The 20,966-nt window shown below is 60.3% G+C and overlaps 2 protein-coding genes across 3 annotated transcripts in view; both read right to left on the bottom strand.

Annotated features, from left to right (window-relative positions):
* Positions 1 to 20,966, bottom strand: part of IQCF1 (IQ motif containing F1) — a 188,640-nt gene that overhangs the window by 112,275 nt on the left and 55,399 nt on the right. The window lies entirely within an intron of this gene.
* Positions 13,183 to 20,724, bottom strand: DUSP7 (dual specificity phosphatase 7). The gene is made up of 3 exons (XM_012771492.2): positions 19,975 to 20,724; positions 18,075 to 18,509; positions 13,183 to 15,264 (listed from the first exon to the last, which is right to left on the bottom strand). The coding sequence occupies exons 1-3, from the start codon at positions 20,492 to 20,494 to the stop codon at positions 14,957 to 14,959; spliced, it is 1,263 nt and encodes a 420-aa protein (XP_012626946.1). The 5' UTR covers positions 20,495 to 20,724; the 3' UTR covers positions 13,183 to 14,956.

Raw genomic sequence — 20,966 nt, forward strand, 5'->3', positions numbered from 1 at the left:
TTTTGCACGGGGTTCTCTATGCTGCATGGCAGGACATCTGAGCCCACAGGACACCGGGGAAGGAGGCTCAGGCACGTCTGCTTGGCTCTGCATTCAGCCCTCTGGACAGGGCTCTGAGCACAGGGGGGCGGCTGGGCAGCCGCCAGCTAGCAGAGACGGATGAGGGCTCTGCAGGACCCCCGCTGCCCCCCTGCACCACTCACCCAGGTCCTGGGGTGGGATGAGGTGGGGGCAGGAGCAGGCGGCCATAGCTTAATTCACCCCCTTTTCTGCGTAAGGAGTCCCCGAGACGAGCAGGTGCTGCGGCAGCACTCGCGGGGCTGAGCCACGATCCCGGGCCGCTGGAGCCGGCTAGGCTCTGCGCAGATGGACGCTGCGGCTCGGCTTTGGGATTCCAGGCACATCCTGAGGCTGCAGCAGAGGCTGTGGGGGAGAAGCCAGGGCCCAGCCTGCGTGGCTGGGCAAGGCCAGAGCAGACTCCCCCAGCAGCCGAGCAGCATGAGCAGGGACCCTGAGAGGTCTCAGGTGGACAGATGCTCTGAGTCCCCAAGGGACTCCCCCTGCGCCCCCCACTGCTGCTCGCGTGCCTTCCAGAGCTCCCTCCACACTGCCTGCAGGAGTCCAGCTGAGTGCCCTGGCTTGTCCCAACCTCCCTGAAAGATGGGAGGAAAATCCCTTCCCACGAGGATGAAATATGCGCCTAGAACAGAGCCTGCACACAGGAGGGGCTCAATCCGGAGTTTCCTCTCCCCTGATTCAGTCGGCCTGTGAACTCCCGGGAAGCAGGTCCCACGTCTTGAGCTCCCTAACGTGGCGCATGGTGCTACATGGATTACGTGCCTGTCCCTGCTGCGCTCCTTGCCCAGAACCCGCATGGAGCACACAGACAGGAAGTTCTGCTCATCCCTGCCGGAAACGAAGTGTTTGTAGGCAGCAGGGGCTGGGGCAGGGGAGGGATAAATGACTCCTGAGGCCTGCGCAGGCCTCTCACCTTCCCAGGGCCTAGACAGGGAGAGGAAGGGGCCTCGCCTGTGTCCAGGCATCCCAGGCTATGCTGTGTCAAGGCTAGGAAACAGCCATAAAGGGGAAGCACGAGGGTGACCCTGTTAAATGGGTCCTGTTGCGTGTGCTGCCAAGTTGCCCGCTATCCCCTCCTGGGGAAGGACAGCAATCTCACACCTCCCAGAGACTCTTGGAGTTAAGTAGGGGGTGGTGAAACAGCACCTACCGGGAGGGCCAGCAGGGAGGCAGACGCCTCCAAAGACTTCCACCTGGAGGGCCAAACAGAGTGTAGGACCCCCAGGGGTGAAATCTGAGCAGACTCCCTGGTGGAAGAGGCTTCTGGGAGCCCTGTGTTTGGGGAGAAGGAAGGCCTGAGTCCCAGAGAGGTGGAGAGTGGACCAAAGGGCCATGGATGTGGGACACAGGCCCAAGTGGTAGCCCGGGCACAGGGGGCAGCACTCTTTGTGGGAGGATGGTGAGCAGGATCCTATTGAGGGGACAATCCCACTCCAGAGGGGTGGGCGACATCTGCTGGGGCCAGGGGGAGTCAGGGGTCACAGAGCAAGTTAGAGGCTGACCACTTCTCCATTCCTTCAAATGGCGGTTTCCTTAGGGCAGAGTCTCAGGAATGGGATTGCTGGGTTAAAGGTTATGCATATTTTTAGGCCTTTTGATTCAAGTTGCCAAGTGACCCCCAGACAGCATCTCCAGACCCATTCCCTTGGTGGGTTATGAGGCAGCTGGGGAGAGCTGAGGAAGAGAAGCCACCCAGCCCCTGCTCTGGAAGCTCGGTTATACCTGTGGCCTGGAACGAGGCCGCCAGAGCTCCACCGGGAGAGAAGGACCGACCTGCAGTGACATCAAGACCTACGCCATAGCATCATGGCCCCTTGCCCAGGCTCCTGCCACTTGCTCTGTGTGGGAGCCTAGGAGTGGGTGAGCCAGCCCTGCCTCACAGAGTTTCACAGGGTCCCGAAGGCAAACAGGCCCTCGCAGCGCCGGCAGGCAGGGTGGCGGCTACATTGAAGGCCTTGAGCGCAGCTGGGAGCTGGGCAGCTTCCTGGAGAGGCAGTGCCAGCCACGCAGGAGGCAGCCAGCTGGGGACAGGCGGGCCTTGGTGTAGTCTTGTCCCTACGCCCCTCTAGGGCTGGGCTTGACCCCAGGACAAAACACTCCCATTCCATCCCTCCTGCCCAGTCAAGGGCTGGGACTTTGGGGTCCCCTCTCTCATACCCCAAGTTACTGAGCTTCTCTGGGCCTCAGTTTCCATGCTCAGAGTAAAGCAGGAACCTCGAGGAGGAGTTTGGAGAGCTGTGTGAAGTCTTCAGGCACCTGGGAGGGAGAATTCTCCTGGGACAGGAAGCTTAAGTGAGCCCACCAGCCTTGGGGGGGGTGTGGCCCCAGGGCTTCCCAGTCCAAAGTCAGGCTCAGACTGCCCATTCAAGGAGCCCTGCACCCTGCTCCGCCCACACCTGCAGTGCCACCAGACCGAGTTCCCCATGCTGAAGGCAGCATTTCCATGCCCTCTGTCCTCCAGCTGGGGCACACTCCACAGCATGGCAGCTTGAACAGCCCCTGAAGGTGCGTGCCCAGGGCTCTTCCCTCCGCAGTGTGCAGTCCTGAGACTCTAGTCCCCACCCAGGGCCAGTAGGCACTGAGGGGTGCACGGTAGCTGCTGCACCCAACCCAGCAGTCAGCCCAATACCAGCTGCTGTCATCCCCCAGGGCCTGGTGGCTCAGATGTGTCACCCTGAGCCAGGTCCCTTTATTATCCCCATTGAAATGAGGCTCAGAGAAGGGAAGGGACCTACCCAAGTGTCACATAGCTGATACCTTCTGAAGGTGGGACTGCAAACCAGTCTGACTGCAGAGCCAGACTCTCAGTGCCACAGAGTCACCCCATGGGGACGCTGCCGTCTATGAAACCCACCTGACTCGGCTGTTGCCAGAACTTTTGCTCTTAGATCTCTGATCCTCATTACAGCCCTTGAGAATAGCAGGAACTTACTGTGCATAGGTGGCAGCTGAGGCCCAGAGACGGAAGGGCTGGCCCTAGATCACACGGCTTGGAGTCATCCCCGACCCCAGGGCGGCAATGGGGTGCCCACCGGCACAGAGAGAAGCGCTTGAGGGGCTCAGGATAGAGGCTGTTGGGCTGGGGGAAGGCGGGAGGAGGGGCTGGGCTGCAACGGGCTTCCCACCTGTCTGGGCCCACCCCCAGGACTGCACTTTCAGGGCCTCCAGTGTTCTGCTGTCTGAGTGGCGAAAGTGCTCTCATACAGCTCAGCATAAACAGCGTCTTGTGAGCGCTGAACAAGGGCCACAGGGCTGGCCTTTCGAGGCCAGGTCTCCCCACCTCTGCCTCTACCGTCAGAGCGTCGATCATTCATGGGAGGATAGTGTCTGAGGACAGAGTGGAATCCCTCTTGGAAACTCGTGGGACAGGTGAGGCGATTGCTTGGGGCCTGTTGGCTGTGGACACTGGCGTGTTTGGCCTCGCAGGTATCATACAAGAATTCAGAGTGTCTCGACTGGGAGTCCAGCCAGTGTGCAGACGGGGAGACTGAGGCCCAGAAAGGGCAGGGACCTGGTTGCAGGCCCATGGCCCTTCAGGGGCAGAGCTGGAGCCAGAACTCAGAGCCTCAGCCCACAGTGGCCTCCTGCTTACAGGCCCAGCTCGGACAGGTGCTGACGGCTGCGGGGCCCGCCTGGGGTGCAGGCTGGAGGTGGACTTTTATTGGGGCTGTGGCCCCACCCTGGACCCAGAAGCTGACCGAAGCCCTAGCCGTACCCTGACTTGTCCCTGACGGCAGCTGCAGCAGATCATCCAAGGACCCTAGACCGGGCAGCCCCAGTGTCATTAGGCCACTTCTCTCCCAGGCATCTTGGGGCAGCCTCAACCTCTCTGTTCCTCAGACAGACATAGTCCAGGGCATACCTCAAAATTGAAGGAGGTAGAACCTGTGCTCAGAGCCTAGGCCATTCCCTCTGCTGGAAGCTTGGCTCTCAACCCCCTCCCAGGGCCTGGGGCTTGACTAGGCTTGGGAGGCCTTAGGCACCAAGGATTCTGAGGCTAGGGTTTCAGCAAGACTGGCATCCGGGACAGAAGGAGCCCTTGGCCAGGTTTGGGTGGGAGAGAGCCCACTTCCAACCCCAGCCTGATGTTGGCCCGGGCAGAGTGCAGCACCCTCCAACCAGGGCAGCCCCCCCACCGTGTGCTCCTAGGAGCCCTGGCCAAGGAGCCCAGATGAGAGGATGCCAGGGCAGGCAGTCTCTGGGGAGGCTGGGCTGAGCATTTCCTGCCAATGGGTGCCAGGGCTCCAGGGCCCTGAAGGGGTGATTCTTTAGTCTTAGTCAGAGGAAGTGGGGCAGGGTAAATGGCAATGTGTGTGCAATGCCACCAGGCCTGGCAGCCGCAGGAACTGCAGAGCAAGCCCGGCCCTGCAGGTCCCACACCCGTACACGCCGCGTCTGCCCTCAGCAGCCGCCTACTGCCCAGCCCCAGGCGGGTCACCCTGAGACTGAGCTCCAGCAGTCACAGCTCCTCACCCAGATGCCGAGTCTCTGCTCTGCCTGTCACCTGCTGTGTGATGTGGACAGTCACTTTACCTCTCTGAGCCTTGTGGCTCTATCTGTAAAATGAGGAAGACTGTGGAATTCACATGCCCCTGGCTTCCCACGCTCCCAGTTTGGTTTATTCTTGGGGTGCTGGGCTTGAAAGAGCCCACCAGGGTAAAGTCTCACCCTTGCTGAGCAGAAGGGGAGACTCAGGCCCCGAGTGGCAGGCCTTTCTCAGGAACAGGCTGCTTGGACAGCTTGTGCCACATACATGGGCCTAGGGTGATCCCCAGACCCTTCGGCCTTGACAAAGCCATCTGCACCCCTCCCTCTGCTGGGGCCCAGCACACTGAGCCTCCTGCCCACGATGGGTGGTGAGTTATTGACACCATTGCTGTCTGCAGGCCTAAGGCTGCAGGCACCCGCCATGAGGCCACCAACCTGTCCCACGACCCCTGTTTCTGAGGGTGTGGCTTAGGCCCCTGGTGGCTGGATTCTCAGGCATTTTTCCTGACCCAGCTCTGTCCATGGGTCCATGAGAGGTGCATCTTTTGTCTTGGTCCCCAGACTGGGACCTCTTCACCAAGAGTAAGGCAAGGCCTCAACCCTCCCCCTCCCCCTGACCCCTTAGGAAGCCCCAGCGAGCCCCAGCCAGACAGAGAAGGGAGGAAGCATGGAGCTCGGGGTCCCAAACCCCCAGCCCCTCACAGAAGGAGGCAGGAGGCAGGGCTGGGCCTGGGGGGGAGAGTCCACCCTGGGGAGAGTCCTGGCTCCCTGGCCCTCCGTACAGCCTGGCACACATGGAGGGCTGAGGCTAGCCCAAGCGTTAGCAAAGATGGCTTTGGGCTCGCTCGCATCATGGAAAGGTCACTGGGAACAGAAGGCTGGGCAGGAGCCTGGCAAGGACTGAGACTACAAGGCCTCTTCTGCTTCACCCCGCCTCAATCCACCCTCTTGGGGGCCAGGATCGAGCCCCAGTGGAAAGTCTTGCACCTCAGGGACGAGGACGTGGATGGAACCTGGGGGCCCGTCTCCCCACCCCCCTTCCCACAGGTAGGGCGGCCAGGGCTGGGAGGAGCAGCAGCAGAGCTGGGCCAGCAGGGAGCCTAGAAGGCACAAGGCAGGGAAAGCAGGAGGGTCTCTGTATGGCTGCGGCTGGGCCAGGAGGGGAGATGGTCCCAGCTCTGGCCCGGCTGGGTGGGGGCAGGAGGGCTCAGGCGGGCGGGCTGTTGATCCAGCCCAACAATGATGAAACAGCCCCTTTGTCCTGCGGCGCCAAAGTTGCTGTGACTGGAGGAGGCATGACGTGAAAGGGTCATTGTTCCCACTTGGGCAGCCACTCAGGGAGCTGGAGGACCATCCCAGAGTGGGCCTCGTGCCAAGGCTGCAGCGTCGCCTGCCGCCCGTGGCCGGTCAGAGTGTCCTGGGCTCTCAGCCTCCTAACCGTGGCCAGTTTCCCCAGGGCCAGCCTGGGCACAGATATCCCTCACCTACCGTGGCGTCCCCTCCCTGCCCTGAGCTCCTCCAGTCTGGGATCACGACACCGCAGATCATGAATGGGGCTTGGCCCAGTGCTGGGGCTGGGCTCTGCTCTTACCCCTGTGAACTATGCTGGGCAGGACATCTGCGAGAGCCACGGAGAGCTGGGCACAGGGGGATGGAGGGGTAAAGAATATGATTTGTTCTGGGGCAAGGAAACACGCCAATGACCTTTGTATCCCAAGGCTGTGGCCTCAGGAACATCTCCTCCCCACCCTTACCCCTAATCCTGGCACCTTCAGATGAGGGGCCAGAAGGCCAGAGAGGGGAACTGGGTGGCCCCAGGCCCGACAGCACAAACTGGTCTGCTGATGCCCAGGCTAGACCTCCCTCCCCACCAGTCCCCAGACCTAGTGGACCTCCATTCTCACTGGACACCTGAAGGCCCCTCTTCCTGCCTTCCTATCCATTCTCCCCTGAGCAGCTCCCCCCTCTACCCCTCAGCCCCACCAATGTCTTTCTAAAAACTCAAGCCTGATCATGTCCTAGTCCAGCTCCCACCCTGCCATGGACCCCACATGCAGAGAAAGCCCAAGTTCCTATGCTGGCATTCAAGGCCCTCCCTGCACTGCAGCAGTGAGGGGTGGGGACTCCTGTCTAGGTCCTCTCTCAGCCCCTGTGTAGGAAAACTGGCCATGGTAAAGACTTTTATCTTCCCAGATCCAGCTTCACACTCCTGCTCCCACAGGTCTTGCCCCCTCAAGTGCACATTTTCCCTCCCCATCCAGGCCCAGTTGCAGGCGGTACGGCTGGTCCAGGCCGAGCAGGAAGCCCCTTTCCCCCACCCTAGGTGGCCTGCTGGCTCCAGTGCCCAGGACTACTCTCCTCCTGGGCTCTCCCCTGCCCACAGCAGCTGGCATGGGGCTCTGCTTGACCCAGGCTAATTAAACCCTCCCCCAGCCCAGAGGAGGCTCTGGCTCTAGCTCTAGACTTTTTTCCCTGGAGGGACGGAGCTAATTAACCGAGAGGGTTTAATTAATCAATTAGCGTGGCCTCCAGACCCCTCCACTTAGCTGTGGCAGTGGCAGATATTTATAAACAGGAGCTGCCAGACCCTTCTCTGGCTGGAGAGGGGAAGGCAGGCGATCTTGGTGGGCGCAGAGGCGGTGAGGAGGGGCTGCCGAGGCAGGAGACCCAGTCAGAGGTGCAGAGGTGCCCAGCCCCACCTCCTGGGCACTGCCAAAGGCCTGGGCCCACACAGAGCCAGTGATGCTGGACACGTGCAGGACACAGCAAGGCAAGTACGCTGGGGACCCATGTGCACAAGTCACTCAGGCCTGACACCCAAAGCTACGCAAGTCCCTAGAGGTGCCCCAGACATATGGCCAGAGAGGCAGATGATGCCCAGCTGGACCCAGCACCCTGCCCAGCCCAACATCAGGGACAGGCTGCATAGAGGCCGTGGAAGCCAGAGCAGGCACCAGCACCTGGCTGGGGACAAGGCGAGGGAAGTCTTCCTGGAGGGGGAGATACTTGAGCTACGCTCAGGAGAAGAGCATTTAGATGTAGCGAACTGAAGGGGGTGGTGGGAGGCGAAGAGCATTGCAGGGGAGAACACAGCGGCACCAAGGCTGGAGGCAGGAGCAGCAGAGGGCTCTTCACTGGAAGCTGTCTCCTTCCCTAAGAAGCCTTGCCCGCTAGAAGCAGGTGTCCTTGACTCTGGCCCTCCAGCCTGCTCACTCCAGGAGGATGGCCCTGACTCAGCTCTCCCTCCCGAGCCTCCGGAGCTGTGTCCCGCTCTCCTATGCCCCCTACCCTGCCCGGGCCAAGCCACACACAGGTGCCTCCTAATCCCTTTAGAAAGGGGCCACAGGCTCCTTCCCATGACATGCTGCTTTCCTGGGGTTGGCGTGGTGGGGGCCAGCTGGTGTCAGGGTTGGAAAGGTCAAAAGCCCAAAGGCCCCCTTGACCCCTTAGGCTGGAGCAGTTGAGATCAGCGACTCCCAAGTCAGCCAGTCCCGTGCCCAGACCCAGTGTAGCCCCTTCCTGGCACATGGCTTCGCTGCTCTGTCTCGGCCTCCTCCTCTGCCCATCAGGGTAACCCAGCACCTCCCCCCAGGGCAGTCGGCAGGATCCAGTGAGTTTATCGTGCAAGGTCTGCAGGACACCCGGCCCAGAGCAAGGGCCAAGAGGGTGCTGCTGCTGTGACCCTTACTGCACGAGCGTTGCCAGAGGACCAGGCCCATCAGCACAAGTCCCCCGGCAGCAGCTCAGGGTGAGGAGCAATTCAGCCCCCAGCACTTGGCTGGGCCCCTACCGTGTGCCTGGCATTGCCGACAAGTGTCTTCTAGAAATCAGCAGCAATAGTAGCCAAAGGTAAAGGACAAACAAAAGAAAACGTGTTACTTTCCTTTCGGAAGCCATTCGGAAAAATGGAGCACAGGTGTTTGCCCCAGAAATGCCACTTCTGGGCATGAGGCCCAGGGAGAGAATCTGAGATGCAGAAAAACCGCACCCAGACTCTGCCCAGAGGTCCCGATGGCACAGTGAAGAAGTGAGACCACCTGAGTGTCCAGCCAACCTCTCTCCCAGAGGGAGGGGAAGGGGCTGCACCAGCTCCAGAGATCCAGGGGAAAGTTCGAGCTGGGCCTTTGCTCCTGCAGTTCCTCTGCTAGGGGCACTGTCCTGAGCCCCACGCTGGGCTCTGTGGGGTGAAGAGAGGAGCAGCTGCAGACGGAGCCTGGGTTTCGGGCATGTGCATATGTGCATGGGGGCCAGAGGCAGGCTCATGGCGCCGTGCTGAGTTGAAGGGCAGGTCCCTTGGGGTCATTATTCTTATTTCTCTGCCCATGGAAATAGGGGAGGAGGCAGTGGCTGTCCCTGGGAGATGCCCCTCAACAAAGGGGGGGAGGTCACTTTAAATTAGCATCACCTGGCTCACAAGGTCTCACTCTGTCACCTGGGTAGAGTACAGTGGCGTCATCATAGCTCACAGCAACCTCAAACTCCTGGCCTCAAGCCATCCTCCTGCTTCAGCCTCCTGGGTAGCTGGGACTACAGGTATACACCACCACAACCGGCTAATATTTCTATTTTTTGTAGAGACAGGGTCTCACTCTTTTTTTTTTTTTTTTTTTTTTTTTATGAATCCCTCAAGCATTTATCAGGCATAGGGTCTCACTCTTGCTCAGGCTGGTCTCGAACTTCTGGCCTCAAGTGATCTTCCCACCTGGGCCTCCCAGAGTGCTAGGATTACAGTCATGAGCCACCGTGCCAGGCCATTACATGCACAATTCTTATCCCCACTGTGCAGATGAGGAAACCAAGGTGCTGAGAGGGGCCATCAGGGCTGTGCTATCTTGGCAAAGAGTCCCCAATAGGAGGGATTGGCGTTGGTGACCCCTGTCTCTCTCTGGGCGCTCAGCTTGTGGCTGCACAGTGAGGAGGGGTGAGTTCCCCTTGGGGCAGCTGAGTGGGACTCAGAGGTTCCCCGCGGACCCACACATGCCCTGGCTAAGAGCATCCTTCTGTGTGGTGTGGCAGCTGGCATTCAGGCCATGGTCATGGAGGCAGACAAGCTGTGACCCTCTGCTCACACCATGGGATCTGCCTGCCATGGGATCCGAGTCCTGCTGGTCCTGCAGATGTGTCCTTCCTTACCTGTCTCCTCCCTCTTCCCGTGCCACAAGGGCCCAGCCTTCCTGACCCACCCTGAATGACCGCCCCAGCCTCCTCCCTGTCTCCTAACCTGCACACTTGCCCTTCAGCTGACTAGTTCTGCTCTGCAACTAGGGGATCTTCACAGTGACAATCAGACCCTGTCGGCCTGTGCTTAAAGCCCTTTAGGGGCTCCCCTGGCCCCTAAAGAGGCTCCCCCCAGCCCGCCCAGCCCCCGGGGAAGGGCAGGGCAGGGCAGTTCTCTTTGCCTGCAGCCCCGAGGCCGGAGGAGGAGGCAAGGGCATGGAAGGCGTATGGAGACCCCACACACGGCAGAAGCTACAGGTAGAGGATGCCCTCTGGAGGTGCGCCACGGGGCAGCCTTGGGAAGGGGCGGCCACCGGGGCAAATGCGGGCTCCAGCTAGGGCTAGAGTCCCGTGTCACCTGCTGGAGTGCACTGGGCCCTGCCAGAGACAATGGGGCTGAGACCCCTAAGAGTTGCTAAGGATGATCTTTAATGGCCTTGCCTGGGAAGGGATGACTTCACTCAGGACGCACCCTGATGAGAGGAGGCCAGAGTCAGAGGCAGGTGGCTCCTCAGTTGCAAAGGGACCTGCTCGGGCTTGTCCAGTCTGAGAAGTGAGGAGGCTTTGTGTGTGTGTGTGGGGGGTCCCCCACAGGGCCAGAGGGCGAGGGCTCCCAGCCTGCGGGCGGAGGCGGGGCCTGGTGGAAGGAGCGGGGCAGACAGCCCTCACTGGGCACCCAGAGGCTAACGTGCTGCTGCCGCCTGCAGAGAAACCTGGCAGCCGCAGCAGGCCCTCTGGCTTCTGCTGAGGGTTTGGGTGGAGGTGTCGGAGCCCCAGACACATCCACACTGACACAGGCCGGCCCAAGGCAGACACGGGGTCAGGCACAGGCCTGAGTGCGCCATGCAGTGGCAGCCGCATGGAGGGGCAGGTTCCAGCGGAGGCTCGCTGCTGCCCCCACCCTGCCCCATTCTCCAGGCTAAGTGCACTATGGGAGGGGCCTCTGGGGGTGGCAGGGGAGCAAGTCCCTCTCCCGAAGGCTGCCTCCCCTCCGCCAGGCTCGGAGCAGAGCAACCCAGGGAAATGTTCATCTCTTTTTGGTCTCCTTGTCAGGCCCCCTTCAAGGTAACCGCTTCACGGTGCTACCAAGTTCTTCCTGGTGGCCAGACTTACTCAATCCTGACGTTGCACCTGATTCATTTATCATTGGACAAGTGGAGGGCCCCATTATCCTGCCACCAGGCATGACATCACTGAGCTTTCCCTCGGGCTGTTCCCACTCCTGGGCCGCCCAGCCGCACGGGAAATGGCTGCTGGATGAATGTGCGAGTGAGTAAGTATCTTGAATCTGCCTCCCATGAGAGCACTAAGTGGCTAAGAAGGGATGAGGGGTCCCTGGGGCCTGGGCGGAGGTGGAGACAGAAATAGGGACCCAGGAGGCAAAGAGAGAGCCAGGAGAGCAACAGCATCCAAGCCACAGAGACCAAGCAGATGCGGCCCAGAGAGCTAGGTGTCTAGGAGCTCTGGGGAAGCTGGCACCAAAGGCCTTGGCCAAGGATGGCCAAGGGAGGAGGGCATGGCAGAAACAGGGCAGAATAAGAGGAGCTCAGGGTGAGGGGCCATGAGGCAGGAGCCTGAAACCCAGGGTTGGGGGATAGCAGTCCAGAGTGAGCGTGGCCTAGCCTACGGTCACAGAGCAAGGACCCAGGTCACCAGCCATTCAGCCATGACCTGGTCCACTGTCCCCTTGCAGGGAACCTTAGCCAGACACAGATGAGGAGACTGAAGGTCAGAGAGACCACCTGGCGTAAGATTGCATGGGAGTGGTGGCGGCGTTGGCCCTCTTCATGCACTCCCACGCTTCCCAGTCCTCGTCTGGGTCGGCTCGGGAGCTGGCTGCTGCTTCCACCCCCACCTTGCCCTGTGCTTGGGCACGCTGGCACTGCCAGGCACTTACTCGGCCTGTCAAGAGCCCAGCCCCAGCCCAGCACCCTCGGGCTTCCCCAGCCCTGGGTGAGGGCAGCGAGAGGGAACAAAGGCCCAGTCTCTCCCTGCTCAGGCCTCCACCCCCTTGCCTGCCCCTGGCACAGAAGGACCAAGGCGCTGAGGGAGCCTGAGAGCAAACGCGGCACCCACCTCTTTGCCGACACTGCGAGAAGCCCCACCCCCAACCCCACGCAGGCCTGCTGGCTGAACAGCAGTGTTCCTCCATTCTAAAGATGGAGTGTTGAGTGGGAGAGCCATGGCGCTGGCAGTCACACAGCTGGGATTCAAATCCCAGTCCTGCAGTTGACCGGGACCTGCCTCTACCCCTCATCACAGGCTGAGCAGAGGTGGTAACTGTTCTGTTCCAATGTAACTGAAGTGCAGAGATGGAGGAGGGACAGAGAAGGTAGCGCCTGGGCAACCCAACAAAGACAGTCCCAGGGAAAGGGCTGAGTTGCCCTCACCCTTCTGGCCCTGCCCACCCACCTGCCACTGGGGTCCAGCTCGGTGCTGATCATGTAGTCGGCTGAAGAGATAGAGCCAGGTGAGCAGGAGAAATGGGGAAACTGAATCAGCACCCGGGCCCCCTAGGTCTCTGACTGAGGCTCACCTGATCCAGCCAGAGGCCAGGGAGACATAAGCACTCTGGAGCCTCCATTTCTCTACCTATAACATGGGGCTGTGCCACCCACTGGGGCTTCACTTGCCCCACCCAGGGCCACCATCCTTCCCCAGGCCCCTTCCCTGCTGCTGCGGGCTAGGGGGCCGGGATGGAAGGCTGCTGTTCCCTGCTCTGTGCAAGCCTGAGCGTGGCTGATTCTTCCCTACAAGCCCAGGCTCAGGCCAGGAAATTAACGCAATGTGTTCTCGTGCCACAAACATGAAAAGCACTCAGTAACTGGGTGCGACTGGCCTCATTTTACAGAAATGTATACTGAGGCTCAGGGGGGCTAAGAGGCTTGTCCAAGGCCAACCAGCCCCTAAAGAGCAAAGCAGGGCTGAGCACTCACTGTCCAGGATTGTCCCACTGGCACCCCAGGATTGGAAGGGGCAGGGTTCAATGCAGACTCCCCTCTCCCACCCTTGACAGCAGCAAGAGAAAGGGTCAGGGCCATGGGACTGCATGGGACTGAGGTGATCTTAGCAATGCCCAAACAGACAGCCTCAGGGAATTCTGGCTGAGTAGGGGCTCAGTTGTGTAAATTTGTCCCCATAACCTCTCCAAGCCCCCCCGGCCTGCCGCTAGGACCTGCTAGTGCCCAGGGGCTGGGGAAACATCACCCTGCCAGCTTCATCCAGAAGCCCTGGCTGCTCCCTCCCATCTGTGGGGCACCTCTGACTGGTCTAAGCAAGTGCTGGGCAGAGGCCAGGTGGGACCAGGCCGATACCTCATGCAGAGCAGGCACTGGGATGCCAGGTGACAGTGCCCCTTCCTCACCTTCCCAGACCCCAAACCCAAGACATCACAACTCATTTTAAAGAAAAAATAATATTTATTTGCAATATAAACAAAGTCCCGTTGCTGGTTCGGGATATATATATATATATGTGTGTGTATATATATATATAGGTAGGGTCACAAATTTTCCTTCATAAGATCATAAAGCAAAACTGGCCACCCTCTGGCATACCCTCATTTACACAAATCTGATGCTTCTTTCTGGGTTTTTCTTTTTAAAAATAAAAGAGAGAGAGAGAAAGAGAACCATGTACAGCATGGAAGCTTTTTGTCAATTTCTCGACTGTGGCAAGATTTTAATCTGCTGCCCTAAGGAATCCCTGAAAGCCACCCCTGTGAGGTAAGATGCAGCGGGCAGTTTCTGTGGCCTCACTCACATGCTGAGCGCTGCTCCATCAGGGACCCCGGCCTGACCGCGCACCCCTCCCCGGGCGCCCAAGCAGTCCTGACAGCTGGTAGAACCAAGGTTGGAGAAGGAACAAAACTGGAGGAGGATAACGGAATCCGTGGCTTTGTTCTGTGGGTACTGGGAGTGGGGTGGACAGAGCCTCACACCCCTTCCACTTGTCCATCCTTGCCCCACCTGCCCTGCCGTAGGGTTGAAATGGTGCAAGTCTCCTGGCAGTAGAAGGCATGGGCAAGACGAGAGCAGGGCAGGCTTCCACAGGGACAAGGGGGCTGGGAGTGGCCGCTGGACCCAAGCAATAGCCAGGGTCAGGGAAGAACCTGGAGGCAGGGTTGGACCCCCCCACCACCTAAGCTCTCCCCAGTCACTGGGCCCCCACTCCCAGTTACAGACAGAGAGAGAAAGAGACAGAAGTAGTGGGTAAATATATATATAAAAGGGCCCAGGGCCCAGGCCCTCCTAGGGGCTGACCCCAGAGGGCTAATGCTACTGCTTGGTAGCCCCCTGCTGCCCGTCTCCGGCAGGACGATGGCAGGGCCCCATACCCCTCACCTTCTGCCTCAGGGAAGTCTGCAGGGACCACCAGAGGGAAGAATGGGAGGGCAGAGATTGCAAAGACCACCCATCCAGCCCACCAGTCACAACTTGCAGCAGGCATCACAGGCAAGTGCGAAGCTGGACTGGGCTGAGGGTGGGAGATGGCACGACTGGGGGTCCCAACACCTAGAGAGCAGCAAGCCACCCCTTCAAGAAGGGCCCGCTGAAGAAACGGAGGCTTCACACATGTGCAAAACGCATTTGGTCAAGATCAACATGGGGTTTGTCTTTTCCATTAAAAACAAAAACAAACATAATAATTGCTTTTTGAAGTAGAACGAAAAACAAAACTGAGAACACTTCTCTCTCTCGCAGATCAAGAAAGGGATGAAATACTGGTTTATACAATCCACTGTTGCATGTAGCCTGAAAATAACACTTTTCGTTAAAAAAAGAAAAATCAACAAGAGCTTGAACACTCTCTGTGCTCCAGGGAGCTTGGATTTACCTGCCAAAAGTAAAAAGTAAACTCAGGTCCATGAATGTGTCTTTAAAAAATAGCCAAATTGGCTTGGCCATCAGCGAAAGGAGTGTCCTGGAGAAGGGTGAGGCCCCATCGGCCTCCCAAAGCCACGTGTCTGCGGGCTGAGCCTCTCCAGCAGCCCTGCAGAGGGAGGCTCCCGCAGGCCGGCAAGGGGCGTCCGGCCACCAGTGAGCCTGGGCCTCTGGGCATAGGCGACATCCGTGGGGTCCTTAGGCCAGAGGCAGCAGGCTTGGGCCCTCCCACCTGGCCCTGTGGAGGGCTGGGTAGGCGCCCGGCGCCATGCCCACCAGCGCAGCAGGCCTCACGTGGACTCGAGCGTGTTGAGTGGGAACAGGTTGTGGTTGGTGGGTGTGGAGAAGTAGAGCTGCTCACTGGGTGCGTGGTTGTCGCATGGGCTGCTTAGCCCCAGCGTCCGCTCAAAGTCCAGCAGCTGCCCCATGAAGTTGAAGTTGGGCGAGATGTTGGATTTTTTCCTCTTGACAAAGTCGTAGGCATCATTGAGTGACAGGTTCATCTTCTGCATCAGGTAGGCCACAGTGACCGTCACTGAGCGGCTGATGCCTGCCAGGCAGTGCACCAGAACACCACACTTCTTGGAACGGGCCTCATCTGAAACACAGGGGCATGGGTCAGGGAGGTGCCTCCCCCCGAGGAGCCTTCCCACAGGGCGGGCAGAGGGGCCTCTGCATGGGAGGCTGGGGCTGGGGCACAGAGGATAGCACAGTCGTTGGCTGGTATCACCTGACTCTTGAGGGACCTGGTCAAGCCCCACATGGGTAGGGCAGCAACCTGGGGTAGAGGTTAAGAGCATAACTGTGGAGAGGGCTCTGCCATTCTTCAACTCCCATTCACTGGACACCCCTGTGCCTCAGTTTCCCCATCTATAAAATGGGCCTATTTATTCACAGTGCCCTCCCTAAGGACCTGAGCCAAGTGAGAGTTCAATAAACATGTGCTATGGTACCAACTGTGATCACTGCTAGTCTTGTTGCTGCCACAATTTTGCATTATGACTGGTGCTGAGGGTAGTGTCACCTGCATCCTCTTGGGTCATCTGCACCATGGCCAGTAAGCCCATTTTATCAATGGGGAAACAGACAGAGACAAAGTGACAAACCCAAGGCCACACAGAGGCTTGCCGCCAGGCCGTGACCTGGGCGTGGGGCTGGGCCTGTGCTCTCGGTGCAGCTCCCAGAGTACTTCCCGAGAGTCCCCTGGGAAACAGGCCTGGGGGCAGCCGCTCCTGAAGGAAGTGGGTGGCCCAGCCCTGTGCTTGGCTCTGCCCTGTGTCCGGCCAGTCTACACAGCCTCAACTCCAGCTCCTGAAGACCCAGGGACTAGGAAGACAGCCACACCTGACATTTCGTGAGTGGGCTTTGCTCAGCGGGGCCCACCCCTCCCACTGCTAGAGCTTCCCCAGCAGGCCTGTAAACCAGTGACGTCTCCCACCACGCCAGCTGGATGCGGCCAACCCCCAGCTCTCCCTGTGCTGCCCTTGCACCCTCCACCTGATGCACGGCAGGACCCAGTAAATACTGGCTGGGCTACTGAACAACTCAGTCCTGAAATCTCTCCTCTCTGGAGAGAGACCAGGGACAAGGATTAATAAGAGGCATAGGTTCTATTCCTGAAAATGAAAGAAAAACAAAAACAAGAACAAGAGGCAGCCCTGGGTCCTGAAGGTCCCCACCTCCCTACTGCTGAACCACTAGGAGCCAGGCACAGTCAGCGCCTTCCTGTGAGATGACACGCGGGTCCACAAATTGCTCTTCGCTGCCTTTGGTCTGACCCCCACCCACCGAGGGTACCCAGGACTTAGCATGCCACGTGCTGAATCTAGATCGGGGGCTGACAGGGTGGCCCCACGGCTGAGGCACTGGGGCAGGACAAGCAGGAGAGGCATGGGGGACGCTGTGGCTTCGTGTGGAGCCATGTGGTCTGACCTCGGGATTTGGGGCAGGAAAGGGGGTGGCAGGCACAGCCTCCAGTGGCGACACTAGGATGTGAGGAATGCCTGCCCCCCTAGGTGATCCCAAGTGAAACTGCTTCCACCGGCTTTATTCTGAGCCCTTCCAGCATGTGGCTGGTGCTTGATCCTGTGCCACTGACCCCATGGGATGCTTGGGCCTCAGTTCTTTCACTTGTCAAATGAGGGAAAAGGCCCCTTCTCACCCCTGCATCCTGTTCCTTACCCTCTCCCCGACGTGGAGATGTGGAGGGGCCTTCAAGAAGGATAAAGGCACTCACAAGCCAGGCTCAGCCTAGGAAATCCAGGTTCCCCCTCTGCTCCCCTCCCTTGCTGGGGGAGCCCAAATGCTAAGGCAGCACCCATAGCCCTCTTGGCCATGTCCCCCTGGGGCAGGGCTGGATTCTCCAGGCAGCCCCAATTGCAGCCCCTCCCCCAGGCCTCAGCTTCCTTCCTTCCTCCCAGCCAGGCACCTACTTTTGGTTCCCAGTAAGCGGATGAGGCAGAGAAGCCTCCCACTTCCTGTTATTAAAGCCAGCCCAGCCCAGCCCAGCCGACACCAAAACGCCCTCCACTGGACACAGCCGCCATCGGGAGAAGACTGCCCAGGCCACCCCCACCCTGCCACAGCAGGCTGGTTAGAAACACCGGTCAAGAATCCAGGGTTTACATTTACCCTGGGCCTGTGTCCCTTCCCCACACTCTGGGCCCGGGGAGATGACCTGTAGTCTGACAGCTGGCCAAGTAGGAAAACAGGGTAGGGAGCCCGAGTCAGCTGAGGCTGGGGACACAGGGGACTCAGAGGGCTCTAAGCCAGACAGCAGGGTACACTGCTCTAGGGGAGGCCTTCCGCAGACCCCCTCACCTCCACTGTACACCCCTCACTCTCCAAGCAAGCCCCACAGGCTGCTGAGAGCATCTGGGGCCGAAACTGAGCACTCTGGGTCCCACAATCCAATAGTTGCCTGTTTTGGGTAGGCCTTTGGCTCCAGGGCTACCATTTAGCCCTCTCAGGTACACAGTGAAGCCCAAAGAGGCACTGTGACAACCCCATCCTGGAGAACCACATGTGCTGAAGCGTGATGCAGAGTGAGCGAGACCCGTGGGAGGTCTGTGAGCTGTGATGTTTCAGTTTTCTAAGCTCAAAACAACAGCAAAGCCAGAAAAATACAAGCTGGACAGCAGAGAGCCCATAAGGGGCTGACAGCTGGGGGGAGCCCAAGACTCAGGGGACTGCTCAGGCCCTGACAGGTAGAGGGGCCTGGGGAACTCTGTGACTCACAGCAGACATGAGTACACCCACAGGCACAAGCTGGCACATGCAGGGCACACACAGGTCTCTACAGGCCCAGAGGTACCCAGTCAGGCACAGGCGACGCCCAGAATCCTGCGCACACCTTGACGCACCCACCCACCCACCCACCCATCCTGCCCGGCACATGGCCACACCTACCAATGAAGCTGATGGCCTCAGGGAAGAACTGGGAGAGGTTCTGGCTCCAGTGGTCAGAGATGGGGATCTGCTTGTAGGTGAACTCGCCACCGTGCTCAAAGGCGTTGGGCAGGTTGGGTGTGACATTGAGGATATACTTGATGCCATACTTGCCGAGCACGTCCAAGTTGGTGGAGTCCTTGGCGCAGCCGAGGTAGAGGTAGGGCAGGATCTGGACAGGGAAGGCTGGTTGGCTGGATGGCACAGGGCTGCCGTCCGACTCAGTGGCACTGCTGGGCAGCTCTCGGTCTGACTCGCCATCTGAGCAGTCAGAGCTGATGCGGAGGCCCCCCAGGCCCAGCACGGAGGTGGGTGGCGAGCTGCTTGGTGAGGACGAGCTGTCCACGTTGGTCTCGCAGTGCTCTGAGTACTCTGTCTGGAATTTGTTGAAACCACCTGTGGCCGAGGTGACATGGGGCTGGGTAAGAGGCTGGTGAGAGCCCAAACAGGCTGCACAAGACCCCGATGGCCAGGACTCCCCACGTCAAGCCCCACAGCACTGACGGTCAGCATGAGCCATGCCAAGCGTGTTATACGTGTACCCTCTCTTGTGTTCTCTCCATCTAAACTACGACCACTTCACAGATGAGGAAACTGAGGACCCAGAAGATGAAGTAACATGCCTGAGCTCTAAACTCTTACTCATAACACATCAGGACTGCCAGCCATATTACCAGCTTTAGGGCACTTGAGGACAGGCCCCAGCTCATTCCTCGTCTGCAGCTCCCATGCACACCTAGCATGCATTAGTGCTCAGTAATAGCTAAGAGGTAAAGAAAAGTAGACAGTCACATCTCAGGCTAGCACCTGGGGTTTTGCAAACCCCCCTTACAGATGACACCACAGGAGCCAGAGACACATCTGGATCAGTTAGAGGCAGAGAGGACCTGGACGCCCTGACTGGGAGTCTAGTGGTTGCCCAGCCCCCCAAACACAGCTGGGGAGGGCAGGGTGAAGATACTGGCTGGCCCTTCCCCCAAGCAGGGGCAGGCTTATGAAAGAGGTCCCAGCTCCCCTTCTCCAGAGCCCTCCCTTAGAATATGAGGCCCCCAGCTTTGGACCTGCAGAGAGGGAGAGCCACTGGGGCTATATGGGGACAGGAGAGATGGGGAGCGCCTTGCAGCTAGGCATGGGCCCTGCGCCCGAGGGTGCCGCAGGCCTCCCCTCCCCTCCCCTCCCGCTGCCAGCGAGAGGCCATTTTGGAATGTTAATTGGAAACACCGGCCACAGTCACTTGCCCCCCCCCCCAACCCCCAGTGCTGCCTCCCCCTTCTGCAAGCTCCGGGGCGACAGGCTGGGGACCTGCAGGCCTGGAGACCTAGGTCAGGGCAATGAACGCTGCTTACACTCTGTCTGAAGTGTCTCCAAGAGCCGACAACCCTCAGGTGGTAGGAGCCATAATGGGATCCCAGAGACCCCAACCCAAATGGTCCCCATGCACTGGAGGCAGGGATGGTACTAAAAGGTGCCCTTCCTGACCCTGGCCTTCCAGGAACACGAATTTCAGGTTGGAGTTGGGTGCCCTGCCGCTTTTAAGGTTGGTTCCAGGAGGCAGCCCCTCCCTCCTGAGGGGGCCTGGAGCCTGGGCGCTACTGTCGCCCCACCAGCAGGAAAAAAAGGAAACCCTAGGCGGGGAAAAGTTTGTTCCACCCAATCGAATCTAGCCCAGAAAGGGGGCGCAGAGGGAGCCCCGCGCCTGCCAAACCCACGCTATGGGGACCGATCTCCTGGGAGGGCAGATTGAGGGCCTGGACGACGTGGCGCCCGGCTGGGCAGGCCGAGCGCGTGGAAAGGCAAAAGCCTCCAGCGGGGGCGTCAGGGAGTCGCGGGGGAGCCTGGCTCCCTTATGGGGTCTCCTCACCTTGGAGGTAGTAGGCCTGGCAGCCGTCGTCGCGCAGCTTCTGTAGGAGCAGGCCGAGCACGGAGGCTGGAGCGCCGGGTTCGGGCTGCCACTCGGCCGTGGCCTCGTCGTAGAGCAGCACGGTGGCCGCCTTGCAGCGCGTGGCGAAACGCTCCTTGTCGGCGTGGTTGGGGATGATGGAGCGGATGGGCAGGTTGCCCTTGCGCAGGCGGCGCAGCATGAGGCCCGGGATAGCCAGGTTGATGGCCGTCTCAATGTGCGACGACTCGAAGAGCTCATGCGGCCGGCAGTCGAGCAGCAGCAGGGACGCGCCGCCGCGCGCCTCCAGCTCCTCCTGTAGCCACTCCGCGCTCTTGCAGGGCATGGCCCCTGCTCCAGTCGCCGCGCTCGCCCCGGTGCCCGCGCTGGACCCACACCCCGCACCGGGCTCGGACCCCGCCCGGGTGCCCCCAGCCGCCGCTGCCGCCCCCGAAGCCGACATGTGCGCCCGCGCTGGGGGGCCGCAGAGCTGGTTTTTCATGGGGAGAGCGGGCGGCCCGGGGCCGGGGCCGGGCAGCCCTGCCCTGGGACGGCGCCCCGGCCGCGCGGGCCCCAGCCGCGTCTCCGGGCGCCCGCCTCCCGCCGAGCTGCGCGCCCGCCGCCCCGGCCTCCCGGCCTCCCGGCCTCCGTCCCGCCCGGCCGGCCCTCCGCGCGCACCGCGGCCTGACAGCCCCAATTAAACGGCAGCTCCCGCGGCCGCGCGCCGAGGCGTCCTCCGGGGGGCGGGGCGCGGGGCCGGCGCCCGGGCTTAAAGGCGCAGCGCCTCTGCCGCCCCGCCTCACCGGGTGCGCGGGCGCGTTCGCGGTCCGGGGCGCCCGGGATCCGCGCCCGGCCTCTGCACGGTCGCCGTCTCGCCTAGCCCGGAACTGGCTACGACCTGCGAGGGGGTCTGGCCAAGACGCCCTCCCCTCTCCCGCACTCTTCTGGAGTGGTCTCTTCTGGAGAGACCTGTG

Source organism: Microcebus murinus, chromosome 1 (assembly GCF_040939455.1).
Source record: "Microcebus murinus isolate Inina chromosome 1, M.murinus_Inina_mat1.0, whole genome shotgun sequence".
Classification (NCBI taxonomy): Eukaryota; Metazoa; Chordata; class Mammalia; order Primates; family Cheirogaleidae; genus Microcebus; species Microcebus murinus.